The 22719-nt window shown below is 41.3% G+C and overlaps 2 protein-coding genes across 2 annotated transcripts; both read right to left on the bottom strand.

Moving 5' to 3' along the window:
- Positions 1 to 881: 881 nt before the first annotated feature.
- Positions 882 to 1827, bottom strand: LOC132494404 (olfactory receptor 5A1-like; the record flags this gene model as incomplete). Its single annotated transcript, XM_060105483.1, is given in 3 exon segments — positions 882 to 1405; positions 1408 to 1629; positions 1632 to 1827. Coding segments are annotated over 3 exon segments (942 nt in total), but the record flags the coding sequence as incomplete, so codon positions are not given.
- Positions 1828 to 15120: 13293 nt separating this feature from the next.
- Positions 15121 to 22494, bottom strand: LOC132494109 (olfactory receptor 5AN6-like). Its single transcript, XM_060105146.1, has 2 exons — positions 22416 to 22494; positions 15121 to 16085 (listed from the first exon to the last, which is right to left on the bottom strand). The coding sequence occupies exons 1-2, from the start codon at positions 22492 to 22494 to the stop codon at positions 15121 to 15123; spliced, it is 1044 nt and encodes a 347-aa protein (XP_059961129.1).
- Positions 22495 to 22719: the final 225 nt, after the last annotated feature.

Genomic DNA, 22719 nt, shown 5'->3' with positions numbered 1-22719 from the left:
GGATGAGGTGAGAACAGAGAGTAAGTCAAATATCCACACAAGAGCAAGAGTGAAAGCTGGTCTAGGGAACAGATATGGAATCAGAGCTGCCAGAGGAAGACTCTCTTCTCTGACTCTATTCCTTAAATCAGGTCCCACCCAGTCACTAGGCAGTTTCAGCCAAGAAAATTAACCATATGGCATTCTGCTCTCCTTTAGGGCTTCTCCCTTACCCTTATCTCTGCTCCTTGCTCACTGTGATTTCACATCTTTGGATCTGCTGGTTTAGGTCCCTATTTATGACCCCACAGTTGTGACCCTGGTCTCTTTTCACACTCGGTTTACAGGTACCCTATTGCTTTGCTGGCTCCGAGTAACCACTGCTGAGCCCCATTCAATGAGGGCTCTCAGGTCAGAGAGTCAGCCTTCCTGGTCAGTACCAACCTTTGGATAGGTAGGTATCCAAGGCAAAGGGAACAAAAAATTTGTCCCAAATAGTGAATGGACTGGTATGAGTGGTGCTTTGTAAACAGGTCTCTAATCAATGCTCATGGTCCTAGGCCATGCCCCAGCTGGCTCTAAGGCATCCTGGACACAGCACCTGAGGCCATAAAGCTAAGGAATATCATAGCAAAGCATATTTATTTTCTATTGCAAGTGATCAAAATTGAAACCCTACCAGTCTATGACAATAAAAGTAAAAGGAAGAAACAAACCTTTGTAGAGCCTAATTATGCAGTAGACATGTAGGTGGGGGATCTTATTTGAAAGAGCTTCTTTAATTTATTATTCAGATTCCTATTATTACTACTAATAAGTGGGCCACTTATTATTATGATTGCATATAGCAAAACTTAAGGTTTTTTTGTTTGTTTTTTCTTTTAAACTCAAGGAACTATAAGACACAGAGAGGACATCTGCTTCTTTCTCTCCTTGAGCTTTTTCAGTGCATCTTTGATCTCCTTGTTTCTCAGACTATATATGATGGGGCTCAGCATGGGAATCACAGCTCCATAGAGCATGGACACCACCTTATCTTGGTCTAATGAGTAACCAGCACTAGAATGGAGATATGAGAAGAGACCAGAGCCATAGAAGAGAATCACTGTGGTCAGGTGAAAGGAACAGGTGTTGAAAGCCTTTGTTGGCCCTTGGGTTGAATGGATCTTCATGACAGCAGCAATGATGTAGCCATAGGAAACCAGGACAACAAGAGCTGAAGTCCCACCAACTGTACACACAACAAGAAAGTTCACTACCTGGCTGAGGAAGGTACTAGAACAAGGCAAGACCAGCAGCGGTGGCAGGTCACAGAAAAATTGGTTAATGATTCGTGGCCCACAGAAATGGAGCCAGAATATAGAGCTGGTCTGGACCAATCCAGGGAGGAATCCTCCAGCGTGCACTGTAATGGCCATCCCCAATAGATGGTGGGTGTCATGAAAGCTGTGTAGAGCAGAGGGTTGGAGATGGCAGCATACCAGTCATATGCCATGGCTGCCAGGAGACAGCACTCTGTGCTTACCATGCCAATGAAGAAGAAAAATTGAGCATCACAGCCCACAAAGGAGATGGTCTTCTGCTCCTTGAAGAAGTCACAGAGCATCTTAAGGGCTATAGAGGAGGTGTATGGAATATCAGTGAAGGACAGTTACAAAGGAAGAAATACATGGGGAAGTGGAGGTGTGACTCCATGGCAATCAAGGCAATAAGGCCCAGGTTCCAAGCCAGAGTCATGAAGTAGATCCCCAGAAACAGTACAAAGAGGGTAACCTGCCGCTCTGGATGCTCTGAAAATCCCAAAAGGATGAAACTGGTCATCATGCTGATATTCCTTTCCAGGGCCATCTCTCTTCTCTCTGCTGCCTTCAGAGCCCCAAAATGAGATTCCTGGGGCAATGAAAATCCAGGGGAAGAAACCATTTTGTTCTGTCATGGAAACATAGATGTCCCAGAGCCAGAAGAGACAGTGGAAGGCAAATGTCCTACCTCCATCCAATGCAGAAATCCCCTCTACAGCATTTATTGGGTCTTTCAAAGAGATTGTTGTCACCTGATCTGATTAATTTGTTTATGCAAAAGTGACAGGTCCTAGGGCTTCCCTGGTGGCGCACTGGTTGAGAGTCCGCCTGCCGATGCAGGGGACACGGGTTCGTGCCCTGGTCCGGGAAGATCCCACATGCCGCGGACCGGCTGGGCCCGTGAGCCATGGCTGCTGAGCCTGTGCGTCGAGAGCCTGTGGTCCGCAATGGGAGAGGCCACAACAGTGAGAAGCCCACATACCGAAGGAAAAAAAAAAAAAAAAGTGGCAGGTCCCAGAAGAGACTGGCAATTTTGCATTATCTGGATCATCACCTTCACTGTCAATGTCACGACTTTATCAAAGGAGGTTATTAATAGCACTTGGACTAACTACCCCCACTTTTTTTCCCAATTGATCCAAGCATTGTGATTGGATTAATGAGCCACTCAGATTTATACTACATTTTTTTTCTTTTTCGAGAAGAAATGCCTAGAGAGTCAATTTTGTGTTTCTTATCATCATAGTCTGTTCTGACCAGGTTTTATGGGGTCAAGGTGTTCTTTTTCCTTAAAGCAGAGGAATGAAGCACTTAGAGATCTGAAAAACTGGCATCCCCTTTAGAGATTAAAGAAAGGGATAAGGAAACAAAAGTTCAACACTGTGAAATGCTTATGCTCATTTTGCACAAATATTATCAACTGATCTTGCCCCATGTGTTTGATAGAGAAATGTGGATGATGTATGAAGTAATAAAACATTACTATTAAGTTGAAAATATTCAACATACTGCTTAGGATAGTCAGGAAACAGACAAATCACAGCACAGTGTGACAGTTGCTCGAAGAGTAGTATTTGTACAGTGCCCTGGGTCCTGGACATAGCTTCTGAGAGGAGATGTGTTTGAGGAGGATTCCAACAATGAGGAAGGGGTTCCAGAATGAAAATTGTGTGTGTGAGCAGCTGACAGGTGGTTGGCTCAAGAGCTTTATATTAAAAATGGGAAAAGCATTTGTAAAAGCACAGGAGACCGTAGTGTTTGAGGAACCTTAAAAACATTAGCATGGCAGGAGTACAGGCTAAATAGAATTAAGCGACGATAATATAAGGCTACTTTTGAGAGACAGCAGGGGCTGAACAAATTGTGAAAGATCTTCAAAAGCAAAGATGGTGAGGACATTTGTTGAAATGTTTCATATATGTAATTGCACTTACTGTATATAAAATTGCACATTATATATATATATATATATATATATATATATATATATAATTGCATATATGTATTTACATATTCATATTTAATTTCAACCTTCTCTCCACTTCTGGACTTCCATCCCCTTTGCCCTGCCCTCTTCTTTTTTTTTTTTTTTTTTTTTTTTTTTGTGGTACGCGGGCTTCTCACTGCTGTGGCCTCTCCCGTTGCAGAGCACAGGCTCTGGATGCGCAGGCTCAGCGGCCATGGCGCACGGACCCAGCCGCTCCGCGGCATGTGGGATCTTCCCAAACCGGGGCACGAACCTGTGTCCCCTGCATCGGCAGGCGGACTCTCAACCACTGCGCCACCAGGGAAGCCCTGCCCTCTTCTTTTGATAGGACTTATCACCTCCTACTATTGCATATAATTCATTGGTTTGTTGATTATTGTCTCTCTCCCTCATCAGGAATGTAAGCTCAATGAAGACCAAGATTTTTAGGCATTTTTGTCTCTTTTGTTCACTGAAGTATCACAAGCACCTAGACCAGTGGTTAGCACATAGTAGATGCTCAATACATATTTGTTGAATAAATATCATGCTAAGGAGTTTGACCTTTCCCCTATGGCCAAAGGGAAAACATGAACATTTTATTTTTGTTTGTTTTTTAAATTTTACTTTTTTCGTAAGCAAGGAACTAGCTGTCAAGTACATGTTTAACAATATAACTGAGAGCAGTGCAGAAACAGTGTAAAAGATGGATCAGAGTGAAAGAAGGCTGAGAAGGAAGACTGGAAAGTTGCAAGAATAGAAAGTTGCTTCAAAGGCCAGGAAGAAAGCTGATGATGATTTGAATTAAAATAGGTAGGTTTAGGGCTTCCCTGGTGGCACAGTGGTTGAGAGTCCACCTGCCGATGCAGGGGACACGGGTTCGAGCCCCGGTCCTGGAAGATCCCACGTGCCGCGGAGCGGCTGGGCCCGTGAGCCATGGCCGCTGAGCCTGCACGTCCGGAGCCTGTGCTCTGCAATGGGAGAGGCCACAACAGTGAGATACCCATGTACCACAAAAAAAACAAAAAAAAAAGTCTTCTGAATGACTCCAAGGGTTGGAGCTAGGACTGAATGGGTAAAATTGAGAGAGCGAAAGAGACAGAGACAGAGAAATTATAAGGAAACAATAGGACAGTCCAAAGGTAGAATGGATGTTCTGGAAAGGAGTAAATTCTCCATCACTGGAAGTAAGGGAGGAGAAGATAGTACAGTTGACAGTGATGATCTCACTTATGTGTGGAATCTAAAAACAAACAAACAAACAAAGTCATAGAAACAGAGAACAGATTGGTGGTTGCCAGAGGCAATGGGTGAAGGTGACCAAAACAAACTTCCAGTTATAAGAGAAATAAGTTCTGGAGATGTAATGTACAGCATGATGACTATAGTTAACAATAGTTCATCATATATTTAAGAGTTGCTAAGAGAGTTGATCTTAAAAGTTCTCCTCACAAGAAAAAAACATTGTAACTACGTGAGGTGATGTATCTTAACTACATAAACCTATGTGGTAATCATTTCACAGTATATACCTGTACCAAATTGTTACATTGTGCACCTTAAACGGATACAATGTTATGTCATTTGTATCTCAATAAAACTGGAAGAAAGTAAAATAAATAGGCTATCTGAGAGAGAGACAGAGAGACTGAATTAGTTGACCTAATGGGTTCTTCAAAATTCTAAGATTCTATGACTTTGTACAATGAGGAGAAAGAAGAAAGAAGGCTGACAGGTACTACTATTCTTGGCTGTATAGATTGGGCCTTTTGTATCCTTTATTTCATAACAGCCTCACAGTAGCTCCCAATGGAAAGCATTCTTAAACGCATTTTCAGGTGAGAAAAAGGAATTTTGGAGAAGTGCTTGCCAAAGGTCATGCAGAGAGGTTGTGATAAAGCTGGCATTTGTCCTAAGGTCTTCCAGAATCCAAAGTCCATGTTCAGTCCTCTATACCCGACGTCGCCCACCCCCATAAGGACATGAAAAACAGATGGCAATGGGGAAAAAATCACTTGATGGGCCTCATTTTTCAAAAAAAAATAAAAAACTATGTGTCAGGAGTTTAAAAGAAAAATAACTTTTGGTGTTTGACTAAGGCCAGATTTCCTTCATGTCCATGTTTTGTTTATGATGTATCAAATCTCCAACTTGAAAAGACTTGAAATCTATTTGTGTGTCTGGTGAAAGGGCATGCAAGGAACAGAAGGAAGTGGGTATTGTGCAAACCCACAGGACTCTGAGGCTTCTTTCGAGGATTTGTGAAAGATGGCAGCCACACCCTGTTCATGTTGGCAGCTCTTCAAGCTGCAGCCAGATGAGAAAAAGCTTCTGCCTCTTTCCTGCTCCACTCCCAAACCCCATCCACTTCTCTTCTATCAGGGTCATGATTTCTTACCGTGAAGCTAAAAAACTTATACCCCTTCCCCAGATTCCCAGCTCTTGGCCTTAGGCCGACATTCTTAGGATCTCTCTAAGGCTTGACATTGGGGAAAGGGTCACCATGGTCAAGGCAGTAGTTTGTATGTAATTAATCTTCTCTAGATTAAAAAAATATGTGAATAAAAACCAAAAAACCCTCTAGTTTCTTACTCCTTGCTGCAGAGTGAAGAGTGTAAGGATGGAATTACTAGAAGACTGTGGTATTTTTTAAAATTCCTGCCTATCTCCTTCCTTTCTTCCCAAGGCAAAATTTCAGAAAGGACTCTCTTTCTTTGATATTTGCAGACTAAGAATATCCTCAATAGAATAAAGTCCGCCTTTCGTGGCATCTCCATCCCAGTCCCTTCTTGTCAGGTAGTTTTAACCTGATTGGTCATCATCTGCCAAAGTCTTCCAACTGCTTTCTTTTTGCCTTCAGACTCTTTCCAATTCAATCTTTCCTCCTTAACCCGCAGGAAGACCTCCCTAAACACAGGCCCAACCGTGTCTTTCCTTGCTCAAGAATATTCATTAGTGTTGTTCATGAATAGCCTGATGACATCCAAGTTTCTTATCCTGATCCTCAAAGCCCTTACCACCCAGTGACGCTTGGTGAACCTGGCATGGAAATCAAAGATAGAAAAATATGAATTAAAAGCCATTGGATGTGGCAAGAAGGAAGTGGGGATCTGCCCAGAACAGTTTCAATAGGAGCCCATCAATCTCAGATGGAATATCTGGAGTGGGGAATCAGAGAGGGTTTGAGTAAAGCCAGGTGCAGAAAAAAATGAGATCCCAGTTTAGCAGTAAAAGAAGAGAAGGAAATGGGAAAGCTGGTATCATGGCTGGCAATGTCAGGGGAAAGAATTCTCAAGATTAGGGAAATTGGAACAGATCTGGAGACTGAAGGAAAGGCCTTGGAGATGGATACTCTGCTGCAGTAGTTCTCAATCATGGCTGCTCACAGATCACAGCCAGTCATTGGCAGAAGCCACAATTTAAGCTTGTGCCTCCAATCATGAGAGATGAAGGAAGGTTGGATGAGAACATTCAGGGAACCCAGAATCAGGAAGGGAGGGGCTTAAAAAGGGAGGAGGCGGCCCAGAGCACAAAATTATAGGACGTTACGCTTTTGCTTAAAGCTGCTCTCATCTGCCTTTGCCAGTAGTTGTTTTAGCTCACTGAAAATTACATAGACATTTATTTACTTTTCTGGGTCCAGGGTAAATGGAGAAGGTATTCTCTGAAATCCATTCTCAGTCTTAGAATAGATCTATAAACCAGCATTGTAAAACCTAGAAAATAGTTTCTCCACCACACGTGTCAGGCAGATGTCACCCTTCACACACAGTGTCTGCTGTCCATTCTTTAAGAGACTCTGATCCTTCAGTGCTGTTTGGAGTGATGGGAAGGGTTGAGGCTCTTCTGGGAAGCCGCATTGCTGTGGTAGCCCCTGCTGAGAAAGCCCACCCCCAGACGTTCCTAAAGAAGACTTTCTGGGACACAGAACATGGACAAGCATGGAGCCAGTAGGAACCATGCATCCAATTAACTGTGTATTGCAAAGCTGAGTTGTCCCTTAAAATAGACCTTAAAATGACCCAGAGCTGATGTTGCTTGGGAAATGTACAACCACTCTGAATTTGCTTGATCTTAAAAGTAGCATATTTCAGTGGGCTGAATTTCAAGGAGCAAAGGCAGCTGTGATTGGATACAGGCAGTCGGGTTGATAAATGTTCGCTGGAGAGCGCTATCCAGCTGGATCCCAGATGGTGGGAAAGGCCTTGTCTATGAGGCCATAAAAAGCCAGATGAATAAGGAACATTTTAGTCTACATGGATGTTGATGTCTTGGAGAGGCAAGAGAGGAAGAGAGGAGAGAGCAGCTGTCGGGTGTCAAGTATCTGTTTATTTTACTGAATCATTAATGAGCTGAAAATGGTCTTGAAATTCTCTCTATCAGATGTGGCAGATAGAAAGGTAGAGGGAAAACCCAACAGGTTCCCTCTGTGCACTGCCTCTATTATATATCTGATTGAGGTCTCAACACGTCACTCTTCTCAAGTTGATCACCAATGTGCTTGGGCAGTCAGCTTAAGAGCAACCACACATGGCTAGGAATGGCAAGAAAGAGCCGATTACTCACCCATTTGTGGCCTCTCCTCAAGACCAAATTTTGAACTCAGTAATGCTGGAAATATTTCTGGATTGACTTCACCTCCCTCTGATTCTTTCATTCTTCTGTATGCTCCTCAAGTCAACATTTATTTAGCTCCCTATGATTAAGGGCAACTGGAAAGATAAATCAGATGGTTTCAAGCTTGACGCCTTGAAATTCCCTAGCTGTACACTGTCTTGACCTCTATACCTCCACCAACTTCAACCTCTATGCTACCCCCGTAACACAATGTGGCAGCCCCATCCCAGACCTCACCATAATGGGAGACTGCTGAATTTTAAAATCTCAAACCCTAAAATTTCCCTTTATCAAAACTTCTTCTTTTTCTACTGTGCAACTGTCAGTGAACCTATTCTTGGTGACTTTTTGTTCCTCAAACCCTCTCAGGTTCATGAGTCTACTGGCTCTAAGTTATTCCTACTACGACCCCTCATGATTTTCTTCTTTTTCCCTGTACTATTCCCAGACTTAGGTTGCTGATGAGATCAACTATTTAAATGAGGTCTACAACCCCACAAAGAAATTCACTGCTGCAAAAAATCCTTCCTGAGACTTCTGTTGTCTCCCTATCATATTCCCCACAGCCAGCCCAAGATAACCTTTCTTGACACCCTCAACTGGATGTGAATTCTCCCTGTTCTAAACTCTCATAGCTTGTACTTGTTACTCTCTCATGGCATCTATCACTTTCTGACTCAGACAATAGTTATTTGTCTACTTGTATTATTTCTCTTTGAGGTCTTTTAGGGCTTCAACTTCTTATTCATCTTTGTATTCCAGTGCTCGGCATCAAGCAGATGCTCGGTGACTGTTTCCTGAATTGAATAGGACAATATTTCTATACAGGAACTTTTAAAACTTCATCAGGGTATCAACTGCAAAGTTCAGAGGGGGGTTGTTTTACAGAGAAGCAAACTAAAATGTAAATGAGGATATTAATTTCTCATTGTTGCATAATGAATTAACACAAATTTGGCAGCTTAAAACAATAGGCATGGGCTTCCCTGGTGGCACAGTGGTTAAGAATCTGCCTGCCAATGCAGGGGACATGGGTTTGAGCCTTCGTCCAGGAAGATCCCACATGCCACAGAGCAACTAAGCCCCTGTGCCACAACTACTGAGCCTGCGCTCTAGAGCCCACGAGCCACAGCTACTGAAGCCAGCGCGCCTAGAGTCCATGCTTTGCAACAAAAGAAGCCACCACAATGAGAAGCCCGTGCACCACAATGAAGACACAACGCAGCCAAAAATAAATAAATAAATAAAAATTAAAAAAATAAAGAATGCGAACCTTAAAAACAAACAAACAAACAATAGGCATATATAATCTCACAATTCTGTAGGTCAGAATTCTGAGCACAGTGTGGCTGGGTTCTCTGCTTACTGTCTTCCTCCTGAGCAGGATAAGAGAAGATAATGGGGTTTTTTAGCTCTACTCACCTCTTCAAGGAGAGTGTCACATCTTGCTTCTTTAGAAGTTGGGAGGGAGGATATTTTCACGTCCCTTTTGCAGATGAAACCAGGTTGAAGTTACTTGGAAAGAGCTTGTTGTTTAGTTCAAGGAGGAGTTTTCTTACAGTGAGAATCTTCTTATCTTAATCCACAGTTATAAGGGACTAAAAGGTTGTGAACCCTTGGGGTGAAGAGAAGTACTGAAGATAAGTATTCATGTGTCCTAGGCACAAAGCAGAGGTGAATGCATTTAGCCTTTCTCAGACAGCCATGCCAAGATATTTGAAGGAATAATTCCAGCTAAAGTGGCAACTACTGGGAGAAAAGAGTATCCTGTCTGGACCACGGTGGGGGACGTGTTAATATTCTGTCCCCTTGGATGACGTAGTTGCACGTGCATGCCTTGTCCCTCATCTGCTGCTCGTTTGCTAGGCCATCTTTACAAATGTGAGCTGAGGTTCTGCTTCCTCATCTATAAGATGAGGGTCTCAAAGCCAAGCTGTCATCAAGACCAAAAGTTTGTGGATACAACCTGTAAACAGTTACACTGAAGTCAGTATCATCACTGTCACTAGTCAAATCTGTCCACTGCTCTCCTAGTCTTGTGTTAACTCCTCAGTTACAGTAGAGTCTTCTGATGGATCTCCCTCTACTGGTTAATGAACGTCTAACAGGAGATCACATTTTGGTGTCTCATAACCGATATATCATACGTATATAAGACTTTGTTCCATTTTACTTGCCTCTTCAAATTCATTGGTTAATTTGGTCATCTTCATGGCTATGTAATACATTCTTGATAATCTATATGTAACTAAACTAAACAAGTCAAGCCATATTTTAAATGCATAAAGAGAAATGGCTATTTCAAGGAAACCTATGGTGAATCTCTTCATTTCTACTTCTGACCAAAAAGGTTCCCTACACCCTCCTGCTCTTTCATTTGTCTCAGTTCTGTTGTAAGCAGTTTTTCACAGGAAAGAGCTCTCTGCAGGAGACCCTGTTGTCTTGTCACTAACCTTAAAGCAGGCACCCCCATGCTCTACTCGTCTCCAACCCTCACACATATTTCACATATTTTGGCCACACAATACCTTGCCTAATCTGTTGGTTCTTTCTGTAGATCAAAGAAGTAGAAATGAAGAATAAGTAATTAACAGATGACCAGATCTCTTCCCTAACTTCCCCTTTCACAGGCTGCGTGAAAAAGATAGCATCTAAAGAAAAATCACAAGAAGTCAGCAAGCCTGCACACAAGCCTACACACAGCGGGGTATGCAGATGACTTTGACCCCATATCTCAATGATTAACTGAGATTGCTTCCCTTTTTCCCTTTAAAAACTTTCATGGCCAAGCAGAATCTTTGGAGATGGGTTTTGGGGGACACGGAGTCCACCATCCCCCCAGATTGCAGGTTTGCAGGTATTCTGATTAAAAGCAACTTTCCCTTCTACCAATATTTGTCTCTCTCTCACGTATTGATTTTTTTTTTTTTTTTTTTGCGTTACGTGGGCCTCTCACTGTTGTGGCCTCTACCGTTGCGGAGCACAGGCTCCGGACGCGCAGGCTCAGCGGCATGGCTCACGGGCCCAGCTGCTCCACGGCATGTGGAATCCTCCCGGACTGGGGCACGAACCCGTGTCCCCTGCATCGGCAGGCGGACTCTCAGCCACTGCGCCACCAGGGAAGCCCTCACGTGTTGATTTTTGAGCAGCAAGCAGCTGGACCTGAGTTCGGTAACACTGTCCCAAGAACATTGAGTTGTTCGGTATATGTCTTGTTGGTGAACAATCTATCTGGACCACGCCACAGCACAACAGGTGGGGGACTTGCTAGATCCTGGAAGTATTGATCAATCATGTTTCTACCAGGGCCTGAGGTCTGAGACTGTGCAGGGTTCTATGAGGATCAAACAGGGAATGGGGCTTGAACGTTAAACTGGGTTTCTTAGTTTAAGTGTGTCTTCTTCTGTTGGTATAGAGAAGAACAATTTCTTTTGTATAGTCACTTTACTCAGGAACAGAGATGGGTTAGTGTTTTGCTTGATTTTAAAATTTTTCTTAGGACCTTTAATTTCCCTGCTCACTTCCTTTTCCTCTTCCATTACCAAATATTTAAGGAATACCCACCACAGAAATTGTGCCTTCCCAAGAACTTTGCCTTTTGTCCTATGCACTTTCCAACCTCTTTCTCTAAAAAACAAAACAAAACAAAAAATACAGCTTTACTGAGGTATACTTCATGTATTATAAAATTCAGCCTTTTAAAGTGTGCAGTTCAGTGACTTTCAGTATATTCACAGAGTTTTTCAATGATTACCACAATCTAATTTTAGAATATTTTCATTAAATATTTTTACCCATATTCACTAGCAGCCACTCTCCTTTCCTCCCCACCCCCTTATCCCTATGCAGTCACTAATCTTTCTGCCTGTATAGATCTGCTTATTCTGAAGATTTCATTAAAATGGAATCATACAACATGTGGTCCTTTGTGACTGGTTCTTTCACTTGGCATGATGTTTTCAAGGTTCAGCCATATTGTAGCACATGTCAGCACCTCATTCCTTTTTATGGCCCAATAATATTCCACTGCATGGATATACCAACCCTCTTCCTTTTGCTTTTTTTTTTTTTGAGATATAATTGACATACAACATTATATTAGTTTCAGCGGTACAACATAATGATTCAATATTTGTGTACATTGTGAGGAGCTCACCATAATATCTAGTTAACATCCATCGTCACATAGCTACAGATTATTTTTCTTGTGATGAGAACTTTTAAGATTTATTCTCTTAACAATATTTTCAATACACAGTATGGCACATAGAGTCTCCATGCTGTACATTATGTCCCCATGACTTATTTATTTTATAACTGGAAGTTTGTACTTTTTGATTCTCTTTACCCACTTGCCTTCTCCCTACTCCCTGCCTCAGGCAACCACCAATCTGTTCTCTGTGTCTATGAGACTGTTTGTTTGTTTATCTTCCACATACATGTGAGATCATATGTATTCGTCTTCCTCTGTCCAGTTTATTGGCTCAGCCTATGCCCCTATGTTCCATCCACAATGTGGCAAATGGCAACCTTCTTCCTTTTGGTTCTACAGTTTTTAGCGCTCTGACTCACCAGGTCTCTGACCTATTTTTAGTGTTTCTCCCTTTGAGGAAGGAGTCTCTCTTTTTTTTTTTTTTTTTTTTTTTTGCAGTACGCGGGCCTCTCACTGTTGTGGCCTCTCCCGTTGCGGAGCACAGGCTCCAGACGCGCAGGCTCAGCGGCCGTGGCTCATGGGCCCAGCCGCTCCGCGGCATGCGGGATCCTCCCGGACCAGGGCACGAACCCGCGTCCCCTGCATCAGCAGGCGGACTCTCAACCATGGCGCCACCAGGGAAGCCCAAGGGAGTATCTCTTTTGAGGGGAGATTTAATCTGTGTTTCACCATAGCTAGTCCTCACTGCCTTATCCTCTTTACCAATAATGCCAATACCTTGAGATTTTTCAGGTCTGTTTATAGGGACCGTTTTTCCCCTGCCAGTTCTCAGTTATGGGGGTTTGACTCTAAATATACGTTTGTGCTTTTATTTTATTTTTTACGATGAACTGCTCTTTTTGTTCTTGAACATAATCTGTGGGAATTCTTGTTAATTTATACTGAAGTTATAGCCTTCCAGTTCACCTGGGGCAAGTCCTAAGTCTTGTCTTCTGAGCCTTCACCACCCATGCAGTCCACATAGAAGAAGTCAAGGGCTCTAGCCTTTAGCAAGACTCTCCAACAGATAGCCATTTTTAGCACTTGTTTACTCTCCTGGGTTCCTGGTTTCACTACTTTTGAGGGTTTAGCTTATTACTCCTTTTCATTAAGTAAATTGAAAGTTCATTTAAAAGATGACTTTATTTCAAATTCAACATTTCAGGTGTTTCAGTTACTAGATCATTCAGATATAGTATATAATTCACCACACCTCCAGATGCAGAAATCTATCATTGTCCTGGTCTTTAAAGATATTTTCAATTCCCCTTCTTAACTGTGACCATGTCAGTCATATCTAATTTTTATTTTTATTAAGACAATTGCCATTCCTGATGTCTTTATAGGTTTGACATGACAGGTCTTTCTAGCTTTCATCCATCAGGTCTTGTTTCCTTGTGTACTTTAAGATTTGTACAACTTGATTTTCTTCAGAAAGTTATATGGGGGAATTATTTCAGCTTGGGTTTAAGAGTTTCTCTTAAGGATTTGCATTTGCTTTTGATTGGTACTTGAGGGTACTACCAACCTGGGGCTGTTTTAAAATTAATCCTCACCTAAGATTCCTTTATCTGCAGAGGTTGTGTGAATTCAGACCACAAACCTCCATGAGGGTGCGTGGTTACAAATTTTCAGTTTACTTTTCCCCATACCCAGCACGAAGCCTGAGAGAGTTGAGATTTCTTTTTTGTGAGATAGGACATTTTTTTCCCTTAATTTCCTTTCATATCAAAGTCTAGTCCACTGAACTCTCATATGTATGTCTGGGTCTCCTATCAAACTCTCCCCGAGGGCTTCCCTGGTAGCGCAGTGGTTGAGAATCTGCCTGCTAATGCAGGGGACACAGGTTCGAGCCCTGGTCTGGGAAGATCCCACATGCCGCGGAGCAACTAAGCCCGTGAGCCACAACTACTGAGCCTGCGCGTCTGGAGCCTGTGCTCCGCAACAAGAGAAGCCGCGATAGTGAGAGGCCCGCACACCGCAATGAAGAGTGCCCCCCGCTTGCCACAACTAGAGAAAGCCCTTGCACAGAAACCAAGATCCAACACAGCCAAAAATAAATAAATAAATAAATAAATTTTTAAAAAATTAAAAAAAACCCTCCCCCCGAGAGTTTGGGTTTGGTCTCCCTCTCCCCAAGCCTCACGTGCTTGTCACAATACAGGCCAAATATTACCAGAGTTCAGCAGATCCCCCCAATGTGAAAGTCATCTTCAGAGCTGCCTTTACTCTCAGGATTCCTGATTTTTCTTTACATTTGGAGGTTGGAGATTTCCTTTTCTTTTCTTGTTTGCTCAGAAGTGTATTTTTAAATATTTTCTAAAAAATATTTTGTCCAACATCTTTAGTAGTTTTGCAGTGGTGGGTACATCTATGCTATTCAATCTGCCATAATAACAGAAATGTATTTTCTCTTCAGTGTATTTCAGACTTCAAATGATCACTTCTTTCCTTTGTATTTTAGCTCTCCCAGGTCAGGATAGTATCATAGAAATCCCTTGTTCATTCTCCTATTGGTGTTAGGTTCTAAAAATAGAAACTCAGAAAACAAACTCTAGATGAAACTCTGTGTGGTATTTTCCATGGCAAGGAAGTTATGTCAAAGTCTAAAGTTATGCTTCTCTCCACATCCCCGTTTTCATCAACTGGAATTTGCCTAGACACCCAGAGAGTTTGAAGTCTATGACAAAGTGGTCGTTGTTCTACTTGTGACGTTGTATATGAGAAAGATCATTTACTGACCTATGTTTAGTCCCATTCTCTCCAGCCAGCAGTCTGAAATTCTGAAAGGGTATGTAAGGGTCAAACACTGAGAAACTGAAGGTTATATTGACATAAAGATTAATATATTAATTTGTGAAGTCATTGCTGGCGTAAGAGAGGAGCGTCAACTGTCAAGACTCAAAGAAGCCACAGGATTTGCCTGGCACTGAGCCAGTGCTGGATTTAGATGCGTTGACTCACTTGAAATCCTGCCAGAGCACCAGGAATAATGTTAAATGCATTTCTCTTACACAGTCTAGAAACTTCCAGTCAACAGGGTCACTAATCTACCAGACCTTTAATTAACTGGGACAATGGGAAAACATTCTCTTCTTCTTACACCACTTAAGGGTATCTTTGATTTCCTTGTTCCTTAGACTGTAAATCAAAGGATTCAACATGGGGGTCACCACTGTATAGAAGACTGATGCCATCTTGTCATAGCCCAGAGAATTATCCGTGCTGGGGTGCATACAGACAAAGAGTCCTGATCCAAAGGAAAACGTCACTGTTGTCAGGTAAGAAGCACAGGTGTTGAAGGCCTTGGTCCTGCCTTCAACTGAGCTGATCTTCAGGATGGTGACAGTGATATAACCATAAGATATTACGATGATTAAGACGGATGTCACACCAAAAGTCACTCCTATCACAAACTTTATCACTTGTAGGAAAAAGGTTTCAGAGCAGCAGAGGACTAATAATTGAGGCAGGTCACAGAAGTGACTGATACCATTTGGTCCCCAGAAATTGAGCTGAAGTAAAGCACACAGTTGGATCAATGAGCCAAAGAATCCAACTGTATAGGCTCCACCCACCACCTGCCCACAGAGGGTGGGGGACATGATATCTGTGTAGAGCAGAGAATTACAAACAGCAGCATAGCGATCATAAGCCATGGCTGCCAGGAGACAGCATTCAGTCAGACCCAGGCTAGCGAAAAAGAAGTATTGCATGGTGCATCCCATAAAGGAGATGAATTCAGGCTTCTGGAAGAAGTCTGAGAGCATTTTGGGTGCTGTAGAAGTAACATAGCAGAAATCTAAGAAGGGTAAAGATAAGCTGCTGAGGAGGAAGTACATGGGTGTATGTATGTAGGAGTCCATCCTAATCAGGATGATGAAACCCAGGTTCCAGGCCACTGTCAAGAGGTAAGTCCCCAAGAACACTGAAAAGAGAACAATCTTGAGCTTGGGAGAATCTGAGAATCCCAAGAGGATAAATCTGGTGACTGTTGTATTGGTCCTTCCTCCAGGCCTTGTCTTGAAGTCTCTTCAAACTGCAGAAGTTTGGATTAATGATTGTCTATTTTTAATATTATGAAGCATACTTGTTTTCGATATAGTCTCATGTTTTTGGACAAAAATTATCCATAGTCAAGATAACTTTTTTAAACAATGTAAGAAATTATAAAATTATTTAAAAAAACATTGGGAATCCCGTTTCTCAGTTATATGTGATAGTTTGTGGCAAATTTTTCTGCACACACACATGTATGCACACATAAACACACAGATGTTGCCAAACTGCTGTCTAAAAATTGGTACTAGTTTACACAAGTTCAAGATTTTATGACAATATACCTTACCATCCCATTCAACACTGCCCATAATTATTTAACTTTACTCTTTGACAATCTTACACATTAAAAAAATACTTTTTCATTATTTTTTATTTGGACTTACTTTATTGATTTACTTATATATTTTTTCACCCATTTGTTTAGTAGGTTGTTTATTATTGATTTGTAGGAGCTCTTAACATATCAAGGATCATAACTTTCTCCCTCATACATTTTGCTAAATCTTTCCCAAGTTTATCATTTAAATAATACCAATATTGTTTATGTTGGGTTTTCTACATGGATTTCTTTTATTTTTCGGTACTCAATTTTCTATGATATTTATGGTTCCTGGCCTTGGTATTATACTGAAAAATATTTCTTTACACAATCCAAAAGTCTTTTTAATATTCTCTTTTAATTCACTTGTATTTTTATATTTACATTTAAAATTTCTGAAGCATTTCAATAGACAGCATGAAGCATAAGTATGAGATTATTTTGGTTTTGTTTTTCCAAACTCTCCCAACACAATTAATTGAATGATTTCTCCACTGATTAAAGTCACTTCTATGATGAGATTGTTTATGGATTCCCTATTTTGCCCAATTTTTAATCTAACAGTCCATGTACCATGTGTCCAGTCCTGCACATTTTATAACTACTTATGACTATATTTTATTAAAAATAATAGAATATTTTGATGAGTGGTAAGAAAAACATTCCCTCACTTTTTCACTCTGAGATCACTTTTTTTAAAATAAATTTATTTATTTTATTTTATTTATTCATTTTTGGCTGTGTTGGGTCTTTGTTGCTGCGGGCGGGCTTTGTCTGGTTGCAGTAAGCTGGGGCTACTCTTTGTTGCGTTGCGTGTGCTTCTCATTGCGGTGGCTTCTCTTGTTGTGGAACACGGGCTCTAGGCACGTGGGCTTCAGTAGTTGTGGTGCACGGGCTTAGTTGCTCCGTGGCATGTGGGATCTTCCCAGACCAGGGCTCGAACCTGTGTCTCTTGCATTGGCAGGCAGATTCTTAACCACTATGCCACCAGGGAAGTCCCTGAGATCATTTTGATGGTCCTCATATTTATGTCTTCAAATGATCTTTATGATGAACTCAGATAAATAAAAAGGCATTTTTATGGCATTTCATTCTTACATTAATTTGGGGGGGAAATAACAGATGATTTTACTTTGCTAAGTTGTTCTATAAATAACAAAAAACCACTAACAATTTTAATAAATATGATAATATTGAGACTATCAAACTTGACTGAGTACCTGGGTTGATTCCAAGCTCTGTCCCTACATTGTTATAGTTTCTCTGTGTCTTCAGTCTCCTCATTGTAAAATGAGATAATTGTGGCTATTCTCCTTATATCATAGGGACCTTTTTTTTTTAAATTAAGGGAACAGCAGTCATGGTAGGAAAACACACTGAAAGAAAGGTAACCTAATATTTTAAGATATTATTTTAATACCCCCAAAAGACGATCATTTGACTACTAGAAAAGGAAAAACTGTACTGACTCAATACCATCCATCAGTGTCCCCAGTGAGGCCACAAGATTCAGACTATGTCCCTACAGTAAGATCTGAATCACACGTTTATGTACTTAGAACACCTTCAGTATAGATAGAAAGAGTCTATCAGCTACATTTATAGCATAGTTATATTTTAAGAAGTTAAACAAAGGTTTCTTTGGAAACACCAGTTGCTGTGGTGTTTCTGCAGTATGTTTTGTCATGTCTGTCCTGAAAATACCTGTGCTCTGGAGATCCTGAAGCCATAAGATTATTTTTGAAATTTTAGAAAATGCTTTCAGTGAAGTTGATTGGTTTTTGATCCTTATACCTTTGACACATTTTAAACAAAAAGGTTTTTTTTCAATGACAAGGTAGAAATGGTAAAATATTCATCATAAAATACATTTGCTAATTCAAAAATAAGAGAAAATGAAATAAAGTATTTAGATAATGATGATGATGATGATTAAAACTCCCAGTAGTAGAGAAAGGTTACATAACTAGAAAAATAAATAGAATGTTTCATATTTATTCCTGAATTATTTTTATGTTGTTTCCTTTTGTTATCTGTTATCACCCCCCACTGTTCATTCAAGACCAAACATATAGCAATCAAAGTCATTGGTTGTGATTAAAAATAAGAGGTCCAGAATAGTAAAATACATACTGCTTCCTCAGTTTCCTTCAGGCATGTGAAATGCATGGACAGGCCAAGCAGCACTAGTGCAATCCTGTCACCTGTGATGTCAAAAGGATGACATCAAGAGCAGTAAACAGAGTGAATCTTTTAAGGAGCAAACTTACCATTGTTCTATAATTGTTTTATTATGGAAATTCATTGCATATACAATGTTTTCAGAATCCCACATAAAAATAAAATTTATGGAAAAGTAGCTTTAGAAGTTTGAAAATAAATGCAGATGAGCAGTTGCTCTACATGGAAACACCATTTCTAACATTTTGGAGAACTAACAAATGGCATAATAAATTATTCATATGCTTCCAACAGCACAAGTTACCAAGAGTAGTTTAACACTCAGTTAAGAAATAAAGTCATTCTCCTATCCTTGCTTTCTATCTTTCTCTCTTAACTTAATACAACAAAATGTTATATTTCCAAAATAAAATTTTACATCCCATGAGATAAATATTTTACATTTATTTCTTTTTAATAATAAAGCCCAAATTAAATCACTATTTATAAGTCACAGAAATGTTTCTCTGTTCAGCAAGTAATTTGACGTTATTGAATATCTAACATCTGCCAGGCGCCAAGTAAGACTCTCATTTGGGAAGGAAGATTAAATAAGTATTTCAGATGACTCCTGGACCAGTTCACTATTGTCATTCATATATTTTCAGAAAGGAAGGTGAAGAAAATAGGTGATTTAATATGAAGAGGGAAATACACAATGTATAAAGGTAAGCACATTTTCCTGCCTACACTGGAAACCTGTCCCTCTTATGAATATGGGGCTCCTTCTTCTATGCTCCCTCAGCATCTGTATATTTTTCTAGTACAGTAAGAATCTCACTGTTTTTATATAAGTTTGTTTGTTTGTTTGTTTACTTGTTTATGGCTGTGTTGGGCCTTCGTTGATTCGCGCAGGCTTTCTCTAGTTCTGGGGAGCAGGGGCTACTCTTTGTTGCAGTGCCCGGGCTTCTCATTACGATGACTTCTCTTGTTGTGGAGCACAGGCTCTAGGCGCGCGGGCTTCAGTAGTTGTGGTACATGGGGTCAGTAATTGTGGCACTCAGGTTTCAGTAGTTGTGGCTCGGAGGCTCTAGAGCGCAGTCTCAGTATTTGTGGCGCACGGGCTTAGTTGCTCCACAGCATGTGGGATCTTCCTGGGTCAGGGCTTGAACCTGTGTCCCCTGCATTAGCAGGTGGATTTTTAATTACTGTGCCACCAGGAAAGTCCCAGAATCTCACTGTTCTTATTTTATTTTTATGAGTTTTCCCATTAGACTTTAACCTGTGCTTTTAGGCAAGAATAAATATATTTTTAATATTTCTTTAACACCTAATATATCAGTTATATATTGATGTGTAACAAACTACTTCAAACTTATTGACTTAAAACACTAACAATTTATCATTTCTCATGCTTTTCTTGGTGCATCTGCTGGTCACACTTGGATCCTTGACATGGCTGTATTTATCTGATGGTTTGGATGGTCTGAGATGACCTCACTTGTTTTAGGTCTCACCTAGGATGGCTGAACTGGCTGGGATGGCTGAAATTCTCTCTCCACATGGCCTTTCATCCTAGACTCTTCTAAGTGTGATCGCAGGGTTCCAAGAGAGCCAGCTCCAACAACAAATGCTCATCAGGCCCCTGCTTGTGTCAAATGTGCTGATGTTTCATTGACCGAAGTCAGTCACATGACCAAGCAAAGAATCACTGTGGTAGGGGACTATACAGGGACATGGAAATAAGGAGGTGTGATCCATTGGTGTCCATTAAACTAACAATGTACCACACTGAGGTTTAGTTTAGTGGCTGAACCAGAAAATGTAGGTATGTAACAAATATTTGTGGAATTGTAGTTTATTCAGCTATCTCTTCTGGAACAGTGTAGAAAAAGTGCTTACTATATCTTGACTGTATCAATGTGGATATCTTGGTTGTGATGTTGTACTATAGTTTTTAAACATGCTACCATTGGGGGAAACTGAGTAAAAGGTACACCAGCTGTTATTGTATTATTACCTTAGAGCTACATGTGAATTTACAATGATTTGAAGTTAAAATTTTAATTTAAAAGTACTTAATGGCGGCTTCCCTGGTGGCGCAGTGGTTGAGAGTCCGCCTGCCGATGCAGGGGACACGGGTTCGTGCCCCGGTCTGGGAAGATCCCACATGCCGCGGAGTGGCTGGGCCTGTGAGCCATGGCCACTGAGCCTGTGCGTCCGGAGCCCGTGCTCCACAACGGGAGAGGCCACAACAGTGAGAGGCCTGCGTAACGTTAAAAATAAAAAAATAAAAATAAATAAAAGTACTTAATGGAAATCCTACAAAGGAGAAGTAAACTCTAAGGCACCTCATTACTGAGAGCTGAGTCCAAGGTAAAGCTCCAGAAATCAGCCCCCTAAGAATCTTTTACCTGTCCTCAGTTCCAGACCTTGCTCAGCCGTTTGAGGACCATAAGTAAAGATCTCCCAGGGCCTTTCTCAAGTACCTGTTTCTCTCTCAAGAGAGACCTCAAGTCTGATCTCTTCCACATATTAACTAGCATAAATTCTTCAAGGTTTTTTTTTTTTTTTGCGGTACGCAGGCCTCTCACTGCTGTGGCCTCTCCCGTTGCGGAGCACAGGCTCCAGACGCGCAGGCTCAGCGGCCATGGCTCATGGGCCCAGCCGCTCCGTGGCATGTGGGATCTTCCCGGACCGGGGCACCAACCCGTGTCCCCTGCATCGGCAGGCGGACTCTCAACCACTGCACCACCAGGGAAGCCCTCTTCAACGTTTTTTTTTTTTTTTTTTTTTCTTTCTGCGGTACGCGGGCCTCTCACTGTTGTGGCCTCTCCCCTCGCGGAGCACAGGCTCCAGACGCGCAGGCTCAGCGGCCACGGCTCACGGGCCCAGCCGCCCCGCAGCATGTGGGATCTTCCCGGACCAGGGCACGAAACCGTGTGCCCTGCATCGGCAGGCGGACTCCCAACCACTGCGCCACCAGGGAAGCCCTTCAAGGTTTTAATGTAGATGACACACATACTAGTTTCAAATACTGATGTGGGTGTCTTCCTAGGTATATATTCTGTTGGTAACTGGAATAAGAATTTGGAAGAAAGCAGATAGACACCCTATCTTTAGAGTTTTCTTTTTTGAATGTAGCATTCATTTTTTCCCCAAAGTTTCTTTTTAAAGGGTAGATTTAATTATGTAACAATAAACCAAAAATAAAAATTTAAACAAGGACTTTACATATCAAAATATCAGTATCTATCCATGTCCAATTGCTCCTCAGTCTAATATTTAGACATCGAAGGTGTGTCAGTATGGAACCAAAATCCTGATTTAAGTACCAAAATACCAAATTTTTGTATTTTGATTTTCAGGTTTTGGTAAGAAAGGATCTGATACTTGATAATTAAAACAAAACAAAAACAAACAAAACAAAAAAATCTGTCTTGGATAATATCAGTCTGGCACTCACAAAGCCTGGAAACCTGGAGGGATAACTTCATTTTCCCTTTGTATCTAGATGTTTTGACATTGTATTAATTTCCTAAGGCAACTGTAACAGGCTACAGTCGCCATCATAAATGTGGAACTGCAGATACAGAGGGCCAACAGTACCGCCCATTTTACACAAGGGACTTGTGCAACCACAGTTTTTGGTATCTTCAGGGGCTCCTGGAACCAATCCCCATGTACACTAAGAGACAAATGTACTACAAACTCAGTGCTTTAAAACAAAAAATTATTCTATCATAGTTTTGGAAGCCAGAGGTCCAAAATCAGAGTCTCTGAGCTTAAAGCAAGGTGTCAGCAGAGTACGCTCCCTACAGAGAGCTCCAGGGGAGAATCGGTTCCTTGCCGTTTTCAGCTTCTTATGGATGCTGGCATTTCTTGGCTGTGGACACATCACGCCAGTCTTCAAAGGCAGCACTTTCAGTTTCTCTGTGTTCTTCCTCACATCACCTTCTCCATGGCTGTATAGAATCTCTCTTTGTGTGATGTGTGTGATTGCATTTAGGGTCCACCCAGGGGAATCTCCCAATCTCAAGAGTTTTAAAAATCACATCTGCAAAGATTTTGCCATAAAAGGTAACATTTACAGGTTCCAGGGATTAAGAGCTGTTATCTGGGG

The sequence above is a fragment of the Mesoplodon densirostris genome, chromosome 7, assembly GCF_025265405.1.
Source record: "Mesoplodon densirostris isolate mMesDen1 chromosome 7, mMesDen1 primary haplotype, whole genome shotgun sequence".
Classification (NCBI taxonomy): domain Eukaryota; kingdom Metazoa; phylum Chordata; class Mammalia; order Artiodactyla; family Ziphiidae; genus Mesoplodon; species Mesoplodon densirostris.
This window is presented reverse-complemented; position numbering and strand designations above follow the sequence as displayed.

Bases quoted from the DNA above. Each gene is read 5' to 3' on its own strand.
- LOC132494109 (XM_060105146.1), bottom strand. From the start codon at position 22,494: ATGTGTCCACAGCCAAGAAATGCCAGCATCCATAAGAAGCTGAAAACG. The intron at 16,086-22,415 runs GTAGGGAGCGTA...CAGTTTGAAGAG, and splicing joins ATTCTCCCCTGGAGCTCTCT to ACTTCAAGACAAGGCCTGGA.